Source organism: Nycticebus coucang, chromosome 2 (assembly GCF_027406575.1).
Source record: "Nycticebus coucang isolate mNycCou1 chromosome 2, mNycCou1.pri, whole genome shotgun sequence".
Lineage (NCBI taxonomy): Eukaryota > Metazoa > Chordata > Mammalia > Primates > Lorisidae > Nycticebus > Nycticebus coucang.
The window spans coordinates 12,848,590-12,871,846 of NC_069781.1; the positions used below are offsets into that span (position 1 = coordinate 12,848,590).

Here is a 23,257-nt window from a genome sequence, read left to right on the forward strand (position 1 = left end):
CCCGTCTCCCTGACTCTTTCTCTCTAAAGGCAGAAAACCCCACTTCTGCAGCCTGCCCTCCAGGGCCCGAAGTCTCAGCTTTGACTCTTCTTCACTGTGAGGCCATGGGCCAGTCCCTGGTCCTTCTGAGTCTGTTTCTTTTCTGCTCCTTCCCCACTTAGGGGACCTTAGGGGACCTCACCTGCTTTTCTCTCCCCCAGGAGTTATTAAGGGAATCAGATGCTGGCAGGAGAGTCTCAGATTAAGAACAAGAGTTTTGACCAGGACAGGCTTGGGTTCAGGTTCCAGTTCCCTCGCTAACCAGCCGTGTGACCTTGGGCTAAATACCTCCTCTTCCTAGCAGAGAGCTCGGAGCGTGTGAGCTGGCAAACCTGGAGGGTATTTGGGGGAACTAGTGGGGTTTGTGGCGTGGAAGGTGCTTAACTGGTACATAGAAAGGTTTCAGGAAAGAGATGGTAACCATGATGATTAGACCAGGTGGGGAAAGGAGTAAGTTCAAATGCACTATGGAAGTAGAGGGTATTCTCATGATTTCATTGTGACTTGTGACAGCCCTGGATAGGAGGAGGGAGGGATGCTCATTCTGGCTCACCATCAACTGAGGTGGGCAAACTCAGGTCCATGAGTCATTTGGATTCTGGGGGTCTCAGATGGGCCCCAGAATCTGCTCAGTGCCCCAGGAGAATCTGGAGCAGGTGGAGGGAATCTGCACTTTGCAATCCTGCCCTGAGCCCTGCTGTGCCCCTCCTAGCAGAGCTGTGTTTCTGTGGCCCATGCAGTGAGGCTCAGCACCTGGGTGCTGCACCAGGGCCCTGAAGCCTGGAGCAGCTGCTCTAATTCATGCAAAGGAAGAAGCCCAGGTTTGCCCTGTCTATTTATAACTTATTTATGAAGAAGGAAAAACAAGGGCCCAGTTGCCATAGCAACAAGGAGCATCATGGGCTGCTTCTCCTGAGATAGGAAGATGGCCACGTCTTTCTGTGGGGCATGCCCTCGGATGTGTGTATCCTGACAGAGGACAGGGGTGGGTCTTCTAGGGCCTGTCCCATGCCGGGTTCCCGGGAAGCCTGCAGGTTGGGTGGGATGGGTGGTTGCTGCTTGCTGGGCCTTTAGCAAACCAGGGTGATGCTGTGGCCAAGCACGGCTGAGTGCTCTGTGTAGGATACTCCCTCTTGTCTCCTGGTCTCGGTGCTAACTCTTGTCCTCAGGGTGCCCACCTGCTGCCTCAGGCAGACTTGGAAGCCTTTTCCTTGGCTGTGCTCTGGCATGTGTCACTTAGGGCACTTAGCACAGAGAACTGGAGGCATAGTCCCCAGATCAACCCCCTCAAGGCTGTGATGTAGCACAGAGCTAGCACAATGCCTGGCACCAAGGAGGGGCTTAGTAAATACTGAATGAATGAAGGAAGGAAGTGTTTTACAGTTTACAATGCATGCTTTTATTCGATGACCATGAGGTAAGGGAAGCACTAGAAGGTTCTCTCATTTTACAGATGAGGAACTAGATCCAAAGAGGTGAAGAGACCAGCCCAAGGCCAGGTGGTTGGTTAAGTAGCTGAGCTGGACTGGAGTCCTGGAGGAGGAAACCTTGCTTACGTGCTGGCAAAGCTGCAGGGGACACAGGAGCTTGGGTTCCAGTTGGGCCATAATTGTCAAGGGTTGGGGAAATGGCACTTTGTTCAGTCTGGGGATGGGAGGGGTGTGGTTGGAATCTGGACGCTTGCGCCAGTGACTTCGCCTCTCAAGCCCCTGCTGCCTCATCTGTAAGGTGACACAATGATGCCTAGTCCCTAGGGACTGTGCCTGCCTCTTGGTGATCTGTTTTCCCAGGGTCCAGCACAGTCTAGGTTCTGGGAAAGATCATGAGACCGGTACACAGAGTGGTTAGCTTTGAGCCTGGGATGCTGAGTGTCCTCAGGGACTGTTGCTTATTACTACGTCATTTGGGTACATTGAGCCTAATGACTCCCCTGAGGTCACACAGCTGAATCCAGAGCAAAAGTGATGGCTTCACTGGTCAGTGGGGTTTGCCAGCCCTGCCAGGGATTAAGTGGTGCTTTGTCCAGGCTCAGGGGAGGGCATTCTTGGCAGTATTGCAGTCCCAGGGGGCAGCGGTCATGTTGCGTAGGGAGACGAGGGGGCTGTGAGTGCTGGGGACCTGGGACTGCCCTTTCGGTGGCTGGAGATGCCCAGGCTGAAGCATCTTGCCTGGGGCTGACTCATTGCTCCAGGCCCAGGCTCCTGGAGGCTCTTGGCGCCCTCTGCCGGGCCCAGGGTGCCTCTGCTGGGCCACCTTCAGGGGTCATAAGAAAAATCAATGTCACCTCCTCAGCTCACATTGGGCTTGGAAACCATACCAAAGAAACCCAGGGAGGAAGAGAAATGCCCGTGAACAAACCAAGGTCACAAGTAATCTCCAGCTCCCTAGCAGGCCCTGCAGCAGAACACAGATGCCCTGTCACCAGCCTCTGGGGGCTGTAGGCTGCTCCGTTTCCCTTCACAGGAGCCACATAAAACTCACTACTTTTTCCTAAAAAACACTGCCCAGGGTTTCTGTTTGGTTTTTTTCCATACCCCAAGCCTTTGCTCAAGTGCCTGTCCCTCTTGCCTTGTCACCTAGATGAGATTCAACTGTTCTAGGCTTGTGCACCCCCCTAATCCTGGATACCCCTTTGCCTTGTCTTTAGTACACGGGGCTCTGAGTCTTTCTGGAGACTTCTCTCCTCTGGACTATAAACTCGCGAAGTATCAGTTTCCTGGGGCTGCCATCACAAAGTACCACAAATTGGGTAGCTACAGAAACAGAAATGTATTTGTCTCACAGTTCTGGAGGCTAGAAGTCCAAAACAAGGTGTCAGCAGAGTTACTTCCTTCCGAAGGCTATGAGGAAGAATCTGTGCCAGAACTTTTGCTTCCCTTTTGGCAACCTTTGTTATTCCTGCCTCCCTTTTGGGAACCTTTGGTATTCCTTGGCTGGTGGAATCATCACCCTGATCCCTGCTTTTATTTTCATGTGGAAGTCTCCCTGTGTGCATGTCTGTTTCCAAAAGGACACCAGTCATGTTGGAATAGGACCTGCCAATGACTTCATTTTAACTTGATTACCTCTGTAAAGATCCTATCTTCAAATAATATTAGATCCTGAGGAATCGGGGGTTAGGACTTCAGAATATGAATTTATTTTCCATATTTTACACAAAAGATCCAAAGAAGTAATAAAAGGGAATTCAACCTTTGACAAATATTTATTGAGCAGATAGGGTGACAAACACTGCTTCTAGGTTCTTGGGATGCTATCCATCCATTCATTCATTTGTACCTAGAACCATGTCTGATACATAGTAAGTGCCAATAAATATTTGCTGAGTGCATAAATTAATTCATTCCACAGTCATTAAGCCTGTCATTTACTTGTTTTATAAATTCAAACAAGTTATTTCACCTCAATTAGCCTTAAATCCCTTCAGTAAAATGAGCTGAATTATATAGCTATCTCATAGGATTATTGGCAGGATGAAATAAATGTATTATTAATAATAATAGCTATTTATACAAAGCTGCTGTGTGCCAGAATAGATGCTTTCTATGTAAAAAAAATTTTTTTTTTTTGGCGGGGGCTGGGTCTGAACCCACCACCTCCGGCATATGGGACCGGTGCCCCACTCCCCGAGCCACAGGCGCTGCCCCTCCATGTAAAATTTTTAATATAGCCTTATTAAGATTCAGATAAAATTCATATAATGTAAAGCTCACCTTTTTAGCCACCTTACAGTGGGCAATTCAATGGTTTTTAGTATATTCATAAACTGTGCAATCATTATCACTATCTAATTTCAAAACATTTTCATCATGCCACCCAAAACACTGTACCCATTAAACAATCAGTCCCCATTCTCTCCTCTCCACCAACTCTTAGCAACCACTAATCTTTCTGTTTCTATTAATTTATATCTGTTAAAGACACATCAGATGAAAAAAGCACTTTTCCTAGGATGAGTTTGTGAACTGAATTGTCAGCCCTCATACTATGACAGCTCTGATGGCCATTCCAGAAAAAGTGTTCCACATTGCGTTGAAGGGCAGACTAGCTGCTTCTATTAGTGCATAGCTACCCAAGGGGAGCACTTAGAAGATGACCATAACGGTATTCAGCAATGAGGTATGTAGCACTTTTTCTAGGATGAGTTCACAAGCTTAATTTTCTGACCTTGTATAAATGGAATCATACAATATATGCCTTTAGTGCCTGTCCTCTTTCCTTTAGCACAATGATTCAAAGTTTTCTCCTTGTAGCATGTATCTGCGCTTCATTTCTTTTTATGGCTGAATAATATCCCATCATATGAATCTACCACACTTCACTTATCCATTCATCAGTTGATGGACCTTTGAGTTGTTATTTCCATTATTTGGCTATTAATACTGCTGTGCACCTTTGTGTACAGGTTTTTGTGAATATATTTTTTCAATTCTCTTGGGCATACACTAAAAGTATAAATACTCTTAGGGGAACAGCCACATTTTTTTCTGAAGCAGCTGCACCATTTACATTCCTACCAGCCATGCATGAGGGTTCCAGTTTCTCCACATTCTCACCAATACTTGTGATTTTCTGTCTTTTTGATTATAGCCATTCTAGTGGATGTGAACTGGTATCTCATTGCAGTTTTGATTTGCATTTCCCCAACATCTAATGATGTTGAGCATCTTTTGGGGGGCTTATTGGCCATTTTGCAGCAGCCTTTGAGGACATCTCCATTTGCTGGCGGAGGAAATAGATTGGGAGAGTTGAAGGGACTTGCTCAATGCCAGGAGGTGGTGAGGCTGTGCCTGGGATTCGGTTGTATCTGTCTCCGAAGCCCCTCACTATGCTCCTTACTAAAATCTGTTGTTCAGCTTTGACTCAGAGAAAGGTCGAGTGTGAACAGCGGGAGACCGGCTCGCTGGTGCGTCCACCTTGGACAAGTCCTTTCCCGGTTCCGGGCGTCAGATTCTCCTCCGTGCCACTTGGGGCGATATACTCCCAACATCTCAGGGCCTCTCCAGGAACCCGGAACTCTAAGATCAGTCCTGGAGTGCAGAGTTCGCCCCGTCCCTTCAGCTCGAATACCCGGCGGCACCGGAAGTGCTCGGTTCTTTTTTTTGTTTGTTTGTTTGCTCCCGCCCCCCCTACCCGGAAGCGCTTATCTTGGGAAGATGGCGGCTGTGTCGGTGTATAAGCCACCGGTTGGAGGTTTCACGTTTGATAACTGCCGCAGGTGGGGTTCTGCCTCGGGCAGGGTTCAGGGCGGGAGTGAAAGTGCTGTGCCGGGAGCGCCGCTGGGCCGAGGCCTGATCTGGGAATTGCGTGCAAAGGGAGGACGGCCGAGCCTGCGGCCTGCACCCCATGGCCAGTGTGACTCAGGGGAATCAAGGCCTAAGCGTGGGTTTCTCCTGAGGCCGGGTGTGTCTTCCTACCTTCCTAACGTACCTTGACATAGTTCATCTTTATCTCCTTAGGCGAATCGCGACCCTTGTCAGAAACTTTTCGCTGGAAAACGCGACAAAATACTGCTGATGGTGGGAGGACTTAGTGAACAGATGGGCGTGAAAACAAATAGCAGTTTTTCATTTTAGGCATTCTTCAGGACAGTTCGGCACAGTGTGGTTTCGCCCTGTAGCATTTTATTGTCATTTGCTCTTAGGAACGCTGTCTTAGAAGCGGATTTTGCAAAGAAGGGATACAAGCTTCCAAAGGCCCGGAAAACTGGCACGACCATCGCTGGGGTGGTCTATAAGGTAAGCGGGGACAGATTAAGAGCAGCAGTGACTGAACTGGCAACTGGAACCAGAAGACCACTTGGCGGCTTTTCTCTATCCTGGCTTGGTATGGAAAAGCAAATGTTGTAGAGGACATAGTGAGAAGGACTTTTAGGAGCGATAGGGGCTTTTCTACGGAGGTTTTGTGCGTTTATCAACAGTTTATATTCTTTCCTCAGTTTGCAGAGTTTTTGACAGGAGATCAGTTTACTTAAAATACTACTTTAGGAGCTGAGTGATGTAATGGGGAGCACATTTGAGGTTAGGTAGGTGTGTCTCACCGTTTAGCTTTTATGCTGCTTTTAATTTGGGGCAGCTCACTTTCCTTCTCATATCCATACCTTCCCTGTCCTTCAAATGTAGATAATAATCCTTGCCTTCTATCGTGGTAAGGATCAAAGAAAATATATTGTTATAGGTGAAGAATGAGGCATTTTAAAAAGAAATTTGCACTGGTGGCTATTTTAACAGAAATATTTCTGGGTCTTAATTAAGGTTTTTCCCAGATTACTTCTGTGATTTAAGGATTCAATGAATTTCTGAGCCTCATTTGAAAATGGGATGATAATTCTCACTGTCTACTCAGGATTCAACCAGTATCATTTATTAGGAAGTGTATTTTTGCATTCTGGAAGTATAGCACAATATTTCTGGTAGGTGTTTTTGGCTAGGGGTATGGGATTGGGGGAGAAGGATATGGTCAACATTGCTTTCCTTAAGCTAGAATGGGGAGCTGTGGTTTACATACATAAAATTGTTTTAAAAAACCTTTTTTTAAATTAATAGGATGGCATAGTTCTTGGAGCAGATACAAGGGCAACTGAAGGGATGGTTGTTGCTGACAAGAACTGTTCAAAAATACATTTCATATCTCCTAATATTTAGTAAGTATTGATTAGTGTGAATAGCTCTGTATTTTCAAACTTAACAGGACTAAAATTGAATTCACTATGCTCCTTGCTAAAATCTGTTGTTCAGCTTCTATTTTCTATCTCTCTTAAATGGCATTTCCATGCACTAAACATAGCCATATTCAAGTCCTCTCTTTGCTTCATTCTCCAATTTAATTGGTAGCCAGTTCTGCTTTCTGTGTGCCTCTTAAATCCTTTATTATTCTTCCTTCTGCTCAGGCTTTAGTTAGGTTCTCTGTCTTTTTATTTTTTTTTCAGCTAGACAATTGGAATTATTTAATCAACCTCTTTGCTTTTCTTCTGCATCCCATTGTTTATTTTTCTGTCACATTGGATCTAAGTAATGTCCCTTTCCTCTTTAAAAGATTTTTGAAAGACTTCACATTTCCACACTGCTTTAAGGATAAAATCAAAATTCTGTATGATATTTAAAGCCTATACCTTCTCACAAAAAGCTTACCTTTGGCCTCTTTTTCAATTGCCACTACCCATGCTCCTGTTATTCCTGAACTGTTCCTCTATCCCTCGTGTCTCTATTCCCATTTCCCTCATCTCTAAGTTATTTCACCTTTGCTGTGGCAGCTTCTCTGCTTAGAAATGCCCTTTCCTTTTTTTCTGCTTGTAGAGTGTTTTTATTCTTTCAAATCCAGCTTATATGAGACCTTTTCTTACTAATTAGAATTAGTTGCTTGCTCTTATAGTTTCCTGTGGCATTTGGTACCTGCACTGCTATTTGTATTATAATGTGTCTTATAAGTTTTGTCTATTCATGTGTCCTCCACTCAGCTTTGGAAGCAAGCACCAAGACTGTGTTCTGTTTTCTTTATTTCCGGGGTGTAGTGTAATGACTGGTTTTTGGTAGTAAATACTTGGCAGGTATTGACTTGCAAGACTCTTACCATCAGCCTCGTTTGTACAACTTGGATATATTTGTAGGATTAGTTAAATACACTGTGTTGTGGGCACAGAAACTAATGATTTGAGATGTCTCAGTGGTCCATAGAGAATATTATTTGCATATACTTAGACATATATATTCAATTTTATGTTTATTTAAGATTGGTTAAACAGAGCAATTGTAGTGTAGATACACTCAAGACATCTCTCTGTGTACCTGATCTTCATTGAAGTTATCCCCAAAGCTCTACTTTAATTCAGTCCTCTGGTAATTAAATTTCAGTTAAGTTTCTAACTGTATTTTTCAGTTGTTGTGGTGCTGGGACGGCTGCAGATACAGACATGACAACCCAGCTCATTTCTTCCAACTTGGAGCTCCACTCCCTCTCTACTGGCCGTCTTCCCAGAGTCGTGACGGCCAATCGGATGCTGAAGCAGATGCTTTTCAGGTAAGGTTCCAGGATGAGGATTTTTTATAGTATCTTTTCTTCGTATCTTAGATTTTTCAATCAAGGGAAGCCTAAAAGCTTGGGTAAAAGCATTCAGAAATAGACAGTTTGTTCCAGAAATCAATTATTGTTAAAAAGACATCTTAATTTCTTTTTCTTTTTTTTTTGAGACATAGTCTTACTATGTCACCCTTGTGGCATGACAGCTCACAGCAACCTCAAACTCTTGGGCTTAAGCAATTCTCTTGCCTCGGCCTCCCGAGCAGCTGGGACTATAGGCACCTGCCACAATGCCTGGCTATTTTTTGGTTGCAGTTTTCATTGTTGTTTAGCAGGCCCAGGCCAGGCTCAAACCTGCCAGCCTTGGTATATGTGGCAGGTGCCTACTCCCTGAGCTACGGTTTTTTTGAGACAGTTTCACTTTGTCACCCTTGGTAGAGTGCTGTAGTGTCACAGCTCACAGCCACCTCAAACTCTTGGGCTCAAGTGATTCTCTTGCCTCAGCCTCCCAAGTAGTTGGGACTATAGGTACCTGCCACAAGACCCAGCTATTTTTTGAGATGGGGTCTTGTTCTTGCTCAGGCTGGTCTTGAACTCCTGAGCTCAGGCAGTCCACCCGCCTTGGCGTTCCAGAGTGCTAGGATTACAGGCGTGAGCCACCTTTCATGAGGCTTTTGATAATGCATTTGAATTTATGGGGTCTGTTTTTTGTTCGTGAATAAATCACTTATGGCTAGTTGAGTCATTTCCTGAAGCTAAGTTTCTCTGTAAGTTGCTTGTAGTAAGAAAGGGAGAGCTGGAGGAACCTTTATCTTGTGAAAGTACTCTCCATTCCTCTACAAACAATGAAGTGAGAAGTGATATTTGTAGTTGGCTGTTAGTGGGCATGATAATCTTAATCAGCCTATCTTTTACTCTACTAAGCCCTATGCGAAAGTGATTTATACAAGATATCTTATTCTTTTAATTCTGAGATAGGGACTATTAAGATCTTCTATTTAGAAGTGAACAAACTGAGGCTAACAGAGATTTAGTAACTTGCCTGACTTGACCTGACTTTCACTGTCTGCTGATTTCCATGACAGTTCATATTAGTAGTTCATTTCTTTTTCTCCTTTAATAATTGCATCATTACTTTTGTTTGTGTAGGTCTTGACAGTTTCAAATTCTAAGCCAGTTTTTTCATTTGCTCTTTATAAGAGAGGCAGTGTATTATAGCAGAAATAGTCTGGGCCTTTAGTCTTGGGTTGGAATACTGGCTTCTTTTTTTATGACCTGCCTTATCTTTAACAAAGATTTTCCTTTTTACTTTTGTGTAGAATGATCATCATGGTACCTGCCCTTAAGGGTTGTTGTGAAAATTAAAGGGGAGCCTGAATAGAAAGTAAAGATTGTAAACTGGTGGCTCATAGGCTACTCCCTATATATTTGGGTCATATGGTATTTTTAAAAATTGGGATTTCTGGCTTCTTTTGAAAAAATTCAGAAGGAAGGTGGATAACCTATGGCAGAAATCTCCTGGAACTGAATGATGGATGTCACCTAGAAGTGGGAGCATGTGGTCTGTCATAGTCTCTGCCTGGCTCTCTTGCTGTCATGACCCTTGTCTTACTGAGAATTTGCAGGTCCTCATCTACAGGTGTAGCTGGGCCCCTGGGTTCTCGGTAGTATGTGTGAGGTTTGGTGTAGCCCTGTAGCAAGGCCAGTAGTATAGTTCTGTTTTACTGATGTGATCAAGGCTTAGGGTTGTACTAGCAGGAAGCCTACCCAGTTCCTGCTCTGGCTGTGCTGAGCCCTTGTGTCAGTAATTGCCATGCGTTTGTGTACATAATTCTTACCTTAAGGAGACTTATTGCTGACCAGATTCTCCAGTACAGTACAGTATGAGTAGAATTTGTTAAAACCTACCTATTGATGAGATTTTGAAGACAGGTGGATTTTAATTTTAAATGTAAAGCTCCCTCTGGTGGCTTGTGTGGTGTATTACATATATGATATTTGAAGATTGGTAGCTTTTTTTTTTTTAAGCATTTAGCAAAATAATCTAGCAGATGTTTCACTTTATCTCTTTAGAATGTTTTAGGAATTCTAAATTCTCTTTTTCAGTGATTTGTCATTTTTAGTTTAGCATATTTTGTAAAAGTTAGATTGTATCAAACAGTTTTGAGAGGAACACAAGTTCAGGATAGTTATAGTCCTTTACGGCCTTTGACATTGCTGTGGAATTGAATACACATAAATGAATCAGAGTGGTATTAGGGGAAAAAGTTTGAGAATTGACTTTAGAGGTTTAGTTTAAGTCTTATCTACAGCACAGACAGCTGTGACTTTGGGTGGTTTACCTCACCTTTCTTAGCCAGTTTCTTTCTCCATAACAGATCTCTCTGGGCTTTTTTTTTTTTTGTGAGGAGGAAAGGAATGAAGAAGCAAGGCTGTGAGATTGCCTAGTACACGTCCTGACACAAAGTTAGATACCTATGAAATTCAGGAGTCTGAAAAGGAGTACAAGATACTCTTCTTGCTATTACTGTACTTTTTTCCTGAATGACTCATTTCTTGTTATGTGAGTTAGTGAGAAAATAATGTCCAATAGACAATATTTAGGCAGTATCTTTATTTTGTATGTATGATGGCTAGACATAGAAGAATATTTGTCCTTTGGGCATGGAGCTTCCTTGTTGAGTTTAATAGAAATTTAGTGAAATGTTGTCTGTATTCTGGAAACTGTTAGTTGCATATATAGAGACTCTGTTATGTTAGTTGTGTTTTTTTCTTATAAAAGTAATATGCATTCATTGTAGAAAATTTGGAAAATACTGAAAAGCCCAAGGAACAGAACTTTTGCCATTCACGGACAATCACTATTTTGATTTGGTGTATAAAATTCCACCCTTTTATCTTTTAAGTTACTTCCCTTCCTTCTATTTGTGGTAAAAAGAAAATATGGAAGACAAAAAGAAAAAAGAAAGTGCTATCTGTATTCCTACCATCCATAAACAGTTGGTGCTAATAGATTATTATAAACCCTTCAAGATTTTTAAAATAAGTTTAATAATGCATATTTGGAAATGAAATCGTTAAAAATCATGCTACATTTTCTCTTATACTATTGGTGGTAGTACAAGTTAGTCCAGCCTTTCTCAAGGACAGTTTTGGCAACACGTATCAAAATGTTAAATGTGCATACTTTTGAATTTATTCTAGAACTTAGGCTAAGGAATGAATCACTGTAGTACCCAAAGGCTCTATGTTGCAAAGAGTTCATAGACTACCCACTAATACCTTAAATACCTTAAAGTGGGCAATACGGTTAATGCTTAAAAAGTTGTTTAAATTATAATCTGTCCACAGAATGATACACTATGATATCATCAAAAATTATGTTGATCAGTGGTTCTTAAACTTTTATCTGTCACAGATCCCTCTGAAAAATTGAATACAATTGTGGAACCAATTTATAAAGATGGGATAATGGTTGTATAGACCATAGAAACTGAACCAGGCTATTTTATAATACAGCCTAATCTTTTCACCTAACAGTATATCTTGAATAGTTTTCATGTCAGGGCATTTCAAAATGAAAAAAACTCTTTTTCAAATTATTATAAAAGTAATATGTAATCACTATAAGGAATTGAGACACTAGAAATGTGTAAAGAAGGAGGTAAATGGCACCTGATGTAATGCCACTTAGGCACATAAAACGTAAATTTGTAAATTGTTTTTTATTTTTAGTTATGGGTACATAGTAGTTGTGTATAGTTATAGGGCATATAAATTTTTGAGATCTGTTTTCATACCTTTCATACTATACACATATCCTCATATTTATACATTTAGAAGACTAGAACAGTAAACAGTGTACATTGTTTTATAACTAACCATATTCACATAATAGTACATTATGAGTATTGTTCCTGTTAGTAGAAGAGTTCTCTTGAGCTCACAGAGAACTTCTGAATACTTGTTCCCCTCCTGAAATGGGAACAAACTTTTCTTTTCTTTTTTGAGATAGGATCTTGCTTCGTTGCCCAGGCTGGAATACAGTGGAATACCATCATAGCTCACTGCAGCTTCAAACTCTGTGGCCCAAGCAGTCCTCTTGTCTCAGCTTCCTGAATAGCTAGGGCTGCCAGCATTAGCCACCACACCCAGCATGAGGTCTCACTATGTTGCTGAGGATGGTTTTGAACTCCTAGCCTCAAGTCTTCCATTTATCTGGACCTCGGAAAGTGCTAGAATTACAGGTGTGAGCCACCATGCCCAGCTAGCAAAAACTTGTGTGTATACTTAAGAGCTGTTGATTGATACCATAATTTTTGTTGCTACCATAATATGTTATTCTGTGGGTGTATTACAGTCTAACCAATTATTAAGGATTAACTATATTACCCAGTTTAGGGTATTTAAGGTATTATTTGGTATCCCATCAGTCCTTTGGATATAGAACCTTGGGTTACTTGACTAATTAATTCCTTAGCCTATATTCTAGAATAGATTCCTAGAAGTGGAATTGCTGGGTCAAAGATACGCACATTTTACATTTTGATACATATTGGCAAAATTGCCCTTGAGAAAAGTTGGACTAATTTGTACTACCATTGATAATACATGAGAAAACATACCTGATTTTCAATGATTGTGTTGTGTTCTGTTGTGTATCATGGCTGTATCAGTTTATTAGGCCATTTCTCCCTGTGTCTGTTTCCATTTTTTTAGCATCACAATGATGTAGTAAATGTCTTTGTGCATTCATTTCTGTGAATTTGCCTAAATATATCTTTATAAGACAATCCTGGAAGTAGAATTTCTGGATCAATTTTTAAGGATTTCAATAATTTGCCAAGACATCTTAGATTCTTTTAAAGATATCATATTATATTTTAGCTTGGAAGAGAACTAGCTGGGTGTTAATTTATTTTATTTTTATTTTTATTTTTTTGTAGAGACAGAGTTTCACTTTATCGCCCTCGGTAGAGTGCCGTGGCGTCACACAGCTCACAGCAACCTCCAACTCCTGGGCTTAGGCGATTCTCCTGCCTCAGCCTCCCGAGTAGCTGGGACTACAGGCGCCTGCCACAACGCCCGGCTATTTTTTTGTTGCGGTTTGGCCGGGGCCGGGTTTGAACCCGCCACCCTCAATATATGGGGCCGGCGCTCTGCTCACTGAGCCACAGGTACCGCCGGGTGTTAATTTATTTTATTTAAACACCCTGTTTGATGGCAGATGGTATACTGGGAGAGACACTGGTGGGAGAGTGGTGGTGCTGGTGACTCTCTGGCCCTGTGTTCTAGTCTTGACCATGCTCTTAGCTCATGTGACCTTGGATGAAGTTCTTCTCTCTGGGGCTCAGTTCCCTCTTCAGAGTGCTTCTAAAATGCTTTCTTGTTATTGAATTTTTCACTTACAATCGGAAGATTCTTTCTAAAATAATAGTTTGTTAATCAAGGGAACGGGGAAACAAATATTGGACTTGACTGTTGTACTTACCTAAAGCACTTTCTGATGTGTAGCCATGTCTTAGTCTAAAATTATGACTTTGGTTCTTGTGTTAATTTATTTGTATCAGTTTATTATATCATGTGGCAAATTCAACCCAATGTTGGTTTTGTTATTCTTCCCAAAGAGCTACAGGCTCACAGCAGAGAACTTTAACTCTGCAATCCCCACCCTCAGGCCATAGACAAGTAGCTATACTAAAATATAGAGAAAGGAGTCTATAAAAATGGAAAACTAGACCAAGGCAGTAATCCTAGCACTTTGGGAGGACAGGAAGGGAGGATTGCTTGAGTTGGAGACCAGCCTGAGCAGTAGTGAGACCCTGTCTCTACAAAATACTGAAAAATTAGTTGGGTGTGGTGGCAGGTGCTTATAGTTATGGCTACTTGAGAGGCTGAGGCAGGAGGGCTGCTTGAGCTTAGGACTTCGAGGTTGCAGTGAGCTATGATACTGTACTCCAGCTTGGGCCACAGAATAAGACCTTGCTTCAAAAACGGAAAGAAGAAAGAAAGGAAGTTAGGGGGAGGGAAAGGGAGAGAGGAAGGGAAGAAAGAAAGCAAGGGAAGGAAAGAAGGGAGGAAGAAAAGAAAGATAGGGAGGAAAGAAAGAAAAGGAAGAAAGAAATGGAAACCCAACCAGGGAAAAGGGTTCAAAAGAGTAAGTATGTGTACAGTCAGGCGAGTTGGGATGGAGTGAGAAATCTGCTCCTTTTAAAGTTCTTGATGACTTGTAGCTTTATCCTGTGGGTGATAGCAGTGGTTTTTATAGATTATCAGGTTATTTCATTGTTCACTTCTAATTAATGATTATAATTTTGTAGTTTTATTCAAAGGAAAAGCTGTTTTCCTGTTGAGACTGTGATGAGGTTAATAATTTGAGCAACTGAATAGCTTGAGCTTAGCAATTCCTCATTGTCAACTTTGATGGTAGTTTATCTGCTGATCAGAGAGGTGTGATGGAAGTGGTGCTGATAATCTTTGGAGTAACCCAAAGTTGGCTCTGAGACACTCAGCGAGTACTTACTGTCTCTTGGTTGGTTTTCTCTTTTCTAAAATGGGAATGATAAAGGGAGCTGTGAGACTGAGATGAGTTATGTGGAGTGCCTCACACAATTTATAATTCTTATTGGTTGGTAGCAGGTGCTTATCTAATATTAGTTCCCTTCCTCCTTTTGTTCCCATCAAAATAATAATCCCTTAATGAAATGGTATAAGAAAAACTTTTGGTTAAGTTACAGTGATGCTGTGTAGACTCATTTTTTTTTTTTTTCTTATGCAAACTCTGATCACCAGGTATCAAGGTTACATTGGTGCAGCCCTAGTGTTAGGGGGAGTGGATGTTACTGGACCTCACCTCTACAGCATCTATCCTCACGGATCAACTGATAAGTTGCCTTATGTCACCATGGGTGAGTGTAATGTTTCCCTGATGTTTCAGAATCTTATTTACCGAGATGGTCTGTTGAAGAGCTGGTCTATTCCTGTTGGAGGTGGTAGTGCAGTACAGTGCTTTGATTTAGTCAACGGATAATTTGCTGAGTTCCTACTATGGACTAGTCCCTGTTCGAGGTCCTTGGTGTATAGCAGTGAATCCAAAATTTAGAGAAAGATTCCTACCTGTGAGGAGTTATGTTTTAGTAGGGGTAGACAGACAATAAAAAGCTATAAAACTATACTTATAATATACAGATTGAGTATCCCTAATCTGAAATACTCCAAAATCTGAGACATTTTGGGTGCTGACCTGATGCTCATTGGTCATTTCTAATTCTGGATTTTTGGATTAGGAATGCTAGTCTGAGTACAAATCTGAGAAAATCTGAAATTCAAAAACTCGAAACACTTTTGGTCCTGAGCATTTTGTTGTTTCTTATTTATTTTTTATTTTTTTGAGATAGAGTTTCACTTGGTTGCCCTGGGTGAAGTCCTACGGTGTCATAGCTCACGGCACCCTCAAGAATTCCTCTCGCCTCAGGGACTACAGGTGCCCACCACAACGCTTGGCTAATGTTTTTCTATTTTTAGTAGAGATGGGGTTTCCCTCTTGCTCAGGCTGGTCTCAAATTCCTGAGCTCAAGCAATCCACCTGCCTCGACCTCTCAGAGTGCTGGGATTACAGGTGTGAGAATCCTGGCTGCCTGGCTGGTCCTAAGAATTTTGCGTAAGGGCAGCTCAGCACCGGTAGCTCAGCAGCTAGGGTGCTGGCCACATATACCAGGGCTGGTGGATTTGAATGCAGCCCAGGCCTGCCAAACAACAATGACAGCTACAACAAGAAAATAGCTGGGCGTTGTGGCGGGTGCCTGTAGTCCCAGCTACTTGCAAGGCTGAGAGAAAGAGACTCACTTAAGCCCAAAAGTTTGAGGTTGCTGTGAGCTGTGACCGAGGGTGACATAATAAGACACTGTCTCAAAAAAAAAAAGAATTTTGCATAAGGTATCCTCAACCTGTATTAGGAAGTGAAACTAGGAGAAAAAAGTAATTCAGGTGATACTGTACTGTGGTTACACAGGATATTGCCTTTAGGTCAAAGGTATATGGAAACTCTGTGTGTTATTTTTTACATCTGTATGTGAATTTACAGTGATCTCAAAATAAAAATTTAGAAACATTTGCATGTGATAAGGGGACCTGGGAATGGTGGGCAGCAGTGGGTGGAAGGCAGGTTGCAGTATTGAATAGAAAGGTCAGGGTAGATCTTTAAAGAGAAGGTGGGATTTGAGTGGAAGAGCCTCTCGGTGATGGACAGCTAGAGTGGAGGCCTCACCTCAAAACATGCCTGGTACATGACTAGAGTTTTTTTGTTTTGTTTTTTTAGCTAGAACAGTGGTTCTCAACCTGTGGATCGCGACCCCTTTCGGGGGTCGAACGACCCAGGAGTCGCCTAAGACCATCCTGCATATCAGATATTTCCATTATGATTCATAACAGTAGCAAAATTACAGTTATGAAGTAGCAATGAAAATAATTTTATGGTTGGGGTCACCACAGCATGAGGAACTGTATTAAAGGGTCCCGGCATTAGGAAGGTTGAGAACCACTGAGCTAGAGTGACCAGGGTCCTGCCTTACCTCGTCACCTCTGAGGGATTGTGGGCATTCGATTCCTATCTGACCTTGATTTCCTCACTTGTGAAATGGTAGCAACAATGCCTACTACACCAAGTTGTTGAAAATAATGTATACACAGCATCTGTTGTCATGCCTGGCCAGTAAATAGTAGTTGCTTTTCTCAGATCAGCCTTTTACATTTGTATTTTATCTCTAACTGCTAAATAAGAGAATTTTTTTAATGACTTAAAAAAAAGGGGGGGATAAAATTATGTTTTAGAAGGATTGGGATTTTCAAGTTCTAACATTTCTCTTATGATCTGGGTCAAATTTGAAAGGTCTAGCAATTTGAACATGTCACATGTAGCTGGTATTTTTCCAGCCGTCATTTATCTCTTAGATTTTCTGTCTTGGTATCTTGGCTCTGCAGTTAGGAAAACTGCTGTCTTGAGTTAGTTTGGAAATTGCCAGTTTGAGACTTTGTTACTCCATTGTGTTCGTTAGCCTCTTAGAAGGTTTTTGTACAACAGATGTTCCCTTTTTGTTGGGGAGAATGATTTACCCCCAGGTACCATATAGATGAATCTTTGTAATTATTTTAAAATGAAGATACTTAGGGTAATTTTAGTATTGTTCTGAATTGCTTTATTCAAATGTATTTGTTACCTCCCTGAACATCTTGTTTTTATTTCTCTCTGATACCTTTAAACAGTGGGAAAGGTAGAATAACTCGGGCAGTCTCTTCTTGTGTTTTGTCCTGGCCAGCAGTGATCTCCTGTCCCTCCAAGTCTAGTTTGAGTTCAGGGTTTAAAAACCACTTACTTTACACAGTCTAATTTGTTACCTAGTTTGAAAGACTAGGTTAAGAAGAACAAGACATCGGGAGCATCCAATGAGTAAATTATTTTGAGATTTTTTTGTGCGTGTTTGTGTCACTGTTAAGAGTTGTTTGTATTTTTTTCCAGAAAATATTTTGGTGCACCTTGGGTTTGTCTGTCCCTTTTCAAAATACACAAATAAGGTCAGGTTATATACATCATATTCTTCCCTTACTATTAACTTATTCTGAAAAAATTTTCCCGTCAGTATATATAGCTCTGCATGATTTCTGTAATACTGAGCTATATACAATTGCAGTTTATGGTTTATACCATGACTTCACTGACACATTCTCCTACTGATGGATATTTGGATTTTCAGATTCTTGCAACATACGTGTCTTGGTCTACTTGTATACACATATACTTTATTTAGATAAATTCCTGGTAGTGGCATTTCTGGAGTAGGGTATATGCCTATATTGGTTAGAACTCTTTTTTGTAAGCAGTGGATGATTCAAGGAAAAGGGGAATTTTCTTTTTAAAGGATAGCAGGTAGCTTACAACAGACCTGGGAGGGCATAAACTGGGTTTGGGGCCAAGAACAGTGTCAGGATTCTGCTTCAGAATAAGCCATTATAGGTGAGTGCAGGAACCTCTGTCTCCACTGCTGGTACAGCTGCTGCTGGACCTTGGCTGCTTTGGAATTGAGTCTTCCTGTCATTTCTTTCATCCCAGAGAGTTCCTCATAGGGAAGGGTGGGAGCTTCTGATCAGAGAAGCTCAGCCTCTCACTCTTATGCTGGTGGAGTCCCCAGACATTGGAAGGAAGTACAGCTGCTGGGCAGCCCAAAAAAGCAGCAGCTAGCCCACCGTCCAGTGCTTTTAACCTTTGGAGAGCCATTGCCAAATTGTCTTCCAAAACGTTGACACTAGTTCATACTCTTTCCCTCACAATCTCACTGACACAGAGCATTTCTGCCAGTCTGGTAGGTGAGAGGCAGGAAGAAGTAACATTTAAGCAGAGACCTGAGGAGTAGGCATTAGTGCCCCCCCACCCCCACCCCAGGGAAAGACTTCAGGCCCTGTGGTGCAGGGGTCAGTATAGTGGTCTGGGAACCGAAAGGCTAGGGGTTGCTAGATGGGTGCAGCAGGAGTAGAGGGTGGGGGTGGGGGTGGGGGTGGGGAGAAGGAGTCCATGTAAGGAGCAAAGAAGGGGCAGCTGGAAGAGCGATGCACTTTGTAGAGGGTGGGGCAGAGACAAGGCTGGGGAGGGGCCGAGCTGTTTTGATTTTGTCCCGGAGGTTCCCAGCTAGTGTTTCCAAGCTGGGAGGGAGAGGATTAAATTTGCTTATGAGAAAGAGCAGGCTGACAGCTGTAGGGAGCCTGAGTGTGAGGGGTCTGGGCAGGGAGGGAGCTTGCATCCGTGTCAGAAATGTTGAGGCTGTGGACTGATCTAGTGGTGGCAGACATCGCCATTGTTAATACAGAGAGCACTCAGGAGACAGCTAACCCCAGACCACATCCTGGGTCTCTGTCACCATTCTCTCACCTTGCTGGTTCGTGGCTACAGGAGTTTCAGTAACTCCTCCAGCTGGGGCCACCTCCCTTGCCACTTGGGCTCAGGGCCCTTTTTCTTGTCTCATTTCCTGTTTCTCCTCCACTTGCACCCCAGGCCTTTGTGGAACAGAGCTCCTTACCCTCCGCTGAACAGACTTGAACAGCCCACTGCTGCCTTGTTTCAGAAATGCCCTTTCTGCTTGGAGTGTTCTCCCCACCCCAGGGCAGCCTGAAGTCACCCCCCCACCACACCCCACCCCACCCCACCCCACCAGCCCTCCATCCAGGCTGAGTTAGCAAGTCCCTCCCAGCTGTGAAGCAGGAGTCTAGGACTGCAGCCTTGGCCAAACTTATGCTTTGCCTGGCCGTTGTTCCTTCTGCCTCGGTAAAATTTTGAAGTTTCAGAATAGAGTCTGGGTCTAGTTGAGTCCTGTGTGACTCAGTGAGTTTTTGATGGTAACATAATTTTCTGATTCTCTAAATTATTTGTGCCAAAGAATATCTGAAACTTGGTGTTAGTAGAAACCTAAGCTGCCATTCATTGTGAACTAAGTTTACAGTTCCCATGGTGGAGTAAGGTTGGTTTAGATTGTGTTCTGTTTGTGTGGCGCCAGTCTGGCTGTAGGAAAAAGTACAAAGTGTGTATGTGACAAGTCTTTTTTTTTTGGTTAAAGTTTAGTATTATTTAAAGTTTGAAGCATATGTTAATATATGGAGTGTTTAGTGTCTGCTGGATGCTGTCACATCATTTTCAATTAGAATTCTATGTAAAGGATGTTATCAATTGCTTTTTTTTTTTTTTTACAAGAAATGTGAAGTTTAGAGACTTAGCAGCTCACTTAGTATCACTCAGCCTGTAAGTGACAAAGCTGAGATTTAAAACCTTGTCTTCCATCTCAAGCAAGCCCTAGTACAATACAGCTGCTGTGATTTTTATCATCTTATAGATGTTATTTCATTACGCTGTTAAGCCTTGCTTCTGAATACTAAAAATATTTATACAAATTCCCAAAGGGCATTTGTTTGTTTTTTAAAGTTCGATTGCTCTCTATGTGTAGATTTTCTGTCTTGCATGTTAAAAACACTGTTTACTGAAATAGCTTTATTGTAGCAAAGGAAATTTTAAAAAAATTCATAATTCTCCTTCCCCAAGACAACATGCTTTTTGTTTTTTTCTTTCTTTCCAATCCAAGTCCATTGTGAAGAAAAGCCCTTTACAGAGAATGTAAAATAAGGTTTTGTATCACCCTGGGCTTTTGTCGTCTTCTTTCTTTTCCTTTCTTTTAGCCATTGTTCCCTGTAGTAGTAGCTGTGTAGGGCTTTCTTTCTTCCTAATCTGGCTTCAGTTTTTGTTGTTGTTCTGTGTTTTCTCCCCACCCCCCCCTTTTCCCTCCCCCTCCCCCTGGACGGGATAAGGAACTGGGTGTGGAAGGTTTCTAGAGGAAATGCTCCGTGGAATATTAACATTCACTGTGGGATTGAGGCTTTCCATAAGTTACCCTGTTTCCCCCAAAATAAGGTGTGCTCCCAAAGATGCGCTAGGTCTTATTTTCAGGGGACGTCTTATCTTTCCTGTAAGTAGGTCTTATTTTCGGAGGATGTCTTATTTTCGGGGAAACAGGGTAGGTTAAGTGAGAGAATGAATATTTTACCTGAATTCTCATGTTTCAATTAAATTACGAGTTTTTAATTATGAAAAAAAAGCAAAACTTTGCAATTAGTCTTTTTTTTTTCTGAGTGATTTGACAGTAAGAGCAAATTACCCATAAGACAAGGGTGTGTAAATTTTGTTTCCCCATGGGCCTATGTTGGAGACTAGCCAGGCGCCTGAAGGCTACTCCTAATTTACATTGAATAGAAGACACCTGTCTAGTCTTGCTCATCTTTTCCATCTGCATGGAGCACTGAGTCCAGGAACCTGGTGAGGACTGGCCTTCCTAAGGGTTTACTTGGAAGACTGATGTACCAAATTCCTTATGGTATGGTCTTTGGACAGTTTCTGCCCTAAAATCTACGTGCACACAGTGTTGGTCGTAATAACAGCAACATTTGTCCAGCTGTAGCACCAGTGATGGTTGTGAGATGCTTTACAGATTTAATCTTTGCAACACTGTGAGGTTGGTGCTATCATCCCTGTCTGACAGATGAGGAAATTGAGGCTCAGAGAGGTTACTTTGCCAAGGACACACAGGGAAATGCATGAGTTGGGGTGAGAACCTTGGTCTCTGATTTTTCTGCCCCCCCCGAATGTGACATATGGTCTAGGCCAAGTGGGATTTGCTCCATTCTCAAAACAGAAAAAGGACCCCTTAGGTTTCATTTACTTCTTTTTTAAGAGCCTAATTTGGAAGAGACTACTATTGATTGATAAGTATGATTGTTGAAAGCTGGGCAAGATTCTCTGACTTTATTAAGAAAGAGAAAGGATTTAAGTCATACTTTTTATAGACAAAATGTGGATTCTTTTAATTCTCAGATTAATTAGCTTATTCTTTGAACTTGCCAGCTTTTCTTTATTAGGCAAACTGAAGTAGTGTCAGAAGAAGCTCGGGGACCATCTTTTGCTATTACTTTGGCAGTGTTCCTTGTAGCAGTGTTGGCAGGGTCTATAAAATTTTTGTTTTTGTCTGTTTCTCCACATAGAGAATTAATATGAATAAAATTTCAAGCATGACATTCCTGGAAATGAGGTCCTTGGACAATTTAGGACTACTAACTCAAGGAATAAACATTGGTATGCACCAATAGGGAAGGCTTGGGGTCACTGCCAGGACCATCCAGATAAAATTCAATTTCCAGATAAACTGGTTATGCAGTTTCCTAATTATTGGAATGCACCTACAAATCCCAGTTTACAGGGCCTGCGAGCAGTTAGAAAGACACAGGACAAGAGAGCATACGGGATATCTCACCTTGTGGGCAAAAGAATCTTACAATTAAGTGGGAACTTAGGAACTGTGATAGGAACTTCTGTCTTGCCATTTTCTCTGTATTTGTGCACTGAACGCAACCTTTGTATAGACATTTTCATATCTTCACATGACTTGGTTTTGAAAGGTACCCTGTGCTAGATCAAATTAGTGTGCCTCAAGATGGCAAATATTTCTTCCATATTCATTTTCAACTCTTAAGGCAGGCGTGGCTTTAGCAGCAGCTGTATTTAGTCCACAGGCCTTCATAAAAAGCTTCCCATAGCACATACATACGGACTTCCTAGCTGTAGTGTTGCTGGAAGTTCTTTTTCCTCTGCCAGTGGCAGCTGTGTTGTGGACTGTGTACATGGGGCTCCGGAAGCCTGTGTCTCATCAGGACTGGGTTGCATCTGTGTCCCTCTTCTCTGTGCTAGGGCGGGGCAAGCGAGGAAGTGTGCTGGCAGGAGCTCTGTCCATATAGGCGGGACTGGCGAGACCAGGCTTTCCTGTAACCACCTGGAGTATAACTTAGAATCCTAGTTAAACAGGCGGAAGCCCTGGCTTCAGTTTATCTCTGCTTCACCAGTGCCACCTCACCTCTGGAACTTGTTTGTTTATTTATTTATTTTTTTATTTATAGAGACAGGGTCTCACTCTGTCGCCCAGATCGGGGTATTGTGATTGTGAGCACAGCTTACTACAACCTCGGACTCTTGGGCTCAAGTGGGCTCAAGTGATCCCCCTGCCTCAGCCTCCCAAGTAGCCAGGACTATAGGTGTGCACTACTGTACCTGGCTAAATTTTTAATTTTATATATTTTTTTCTAGAGACAGGGTCTCGCTATGCTGCCCAAGCTGATTTCAAACATCTGGCCTCAAGCAGTCCTCCCTCCATGGCCTCCCAGATTACATCTGTGATCCCACCTTGCCAGCCACTATGTGTTGCTCTTGGCTGTTTTTTGAGGCAGTTTTGGCTTAGTGGAAAAAGCTGGCATTTGGAATCAAATTGGGTTCAGATCTTTTATCTAACATTCATGTAGCTTTTTGACTATGAGCATTGATGTCTTCTGTAAAATGGTAGCTAGAATTGTCCCATAGAAATGTGTGAGGATGAAGAGAGATACTATCCATAAAATCTTTGTATGTAGCACATAGCACAGTGCACAGTTTTGGGATCATTTTAGTGCTAACACATTTTCTATATGTAGTTCTGTGTACTAAGATTGCTCTAGCATTTTTTCCTGCTTTGATTAATATAATTTAAATGTGTTTTAGATTTAAAATGTGCACGCATGGATTTTATAAATTAAAATTTATGCTGTTAGGGAGTGTGGGGAATAAAATGACTGGGATCCTAAAGCCCAT

General features: G+C 42.2%; 1 protein-coding gene across 1 annotated transcript in view; it reads left to right on the top strand.

Moving 5' to 3' along the window:
* The first annotated feature begins 5,119 nt into the window (after positions 1-5,119).
* PSMB7 (proteasome 20S subunit beta 7) overlaps positions 5,120-23,257 on the top strand; it is a 57,129-nt gene continuing 38,991 nt past the window's right edge. Inside the window, exons 1-5 of the mRNA XM_053563058.1 lie at positions 5,120-5,257; positions 5,684-5,777; positions 6,585-6,682; positions 7,915-8,055; positions 14,848-14,963. Of these exons, the coding sequence (XP_053419033.1) occupies positions 5,196-5,257; positions 5,684-5,777; positions 6,585-6,682; positions 7,915-8,055; positions 14,848-14,963 (511 nt within the window). The 5' untranslated portion in view covers positions 5,120-5,195. The remainder of the gene's footprint in view (positions 5,258-5,683; positions 5,778-6,584; positions 6,683-7,914; positions 8,056-14,847; positions 14,964-23,257) is intronic.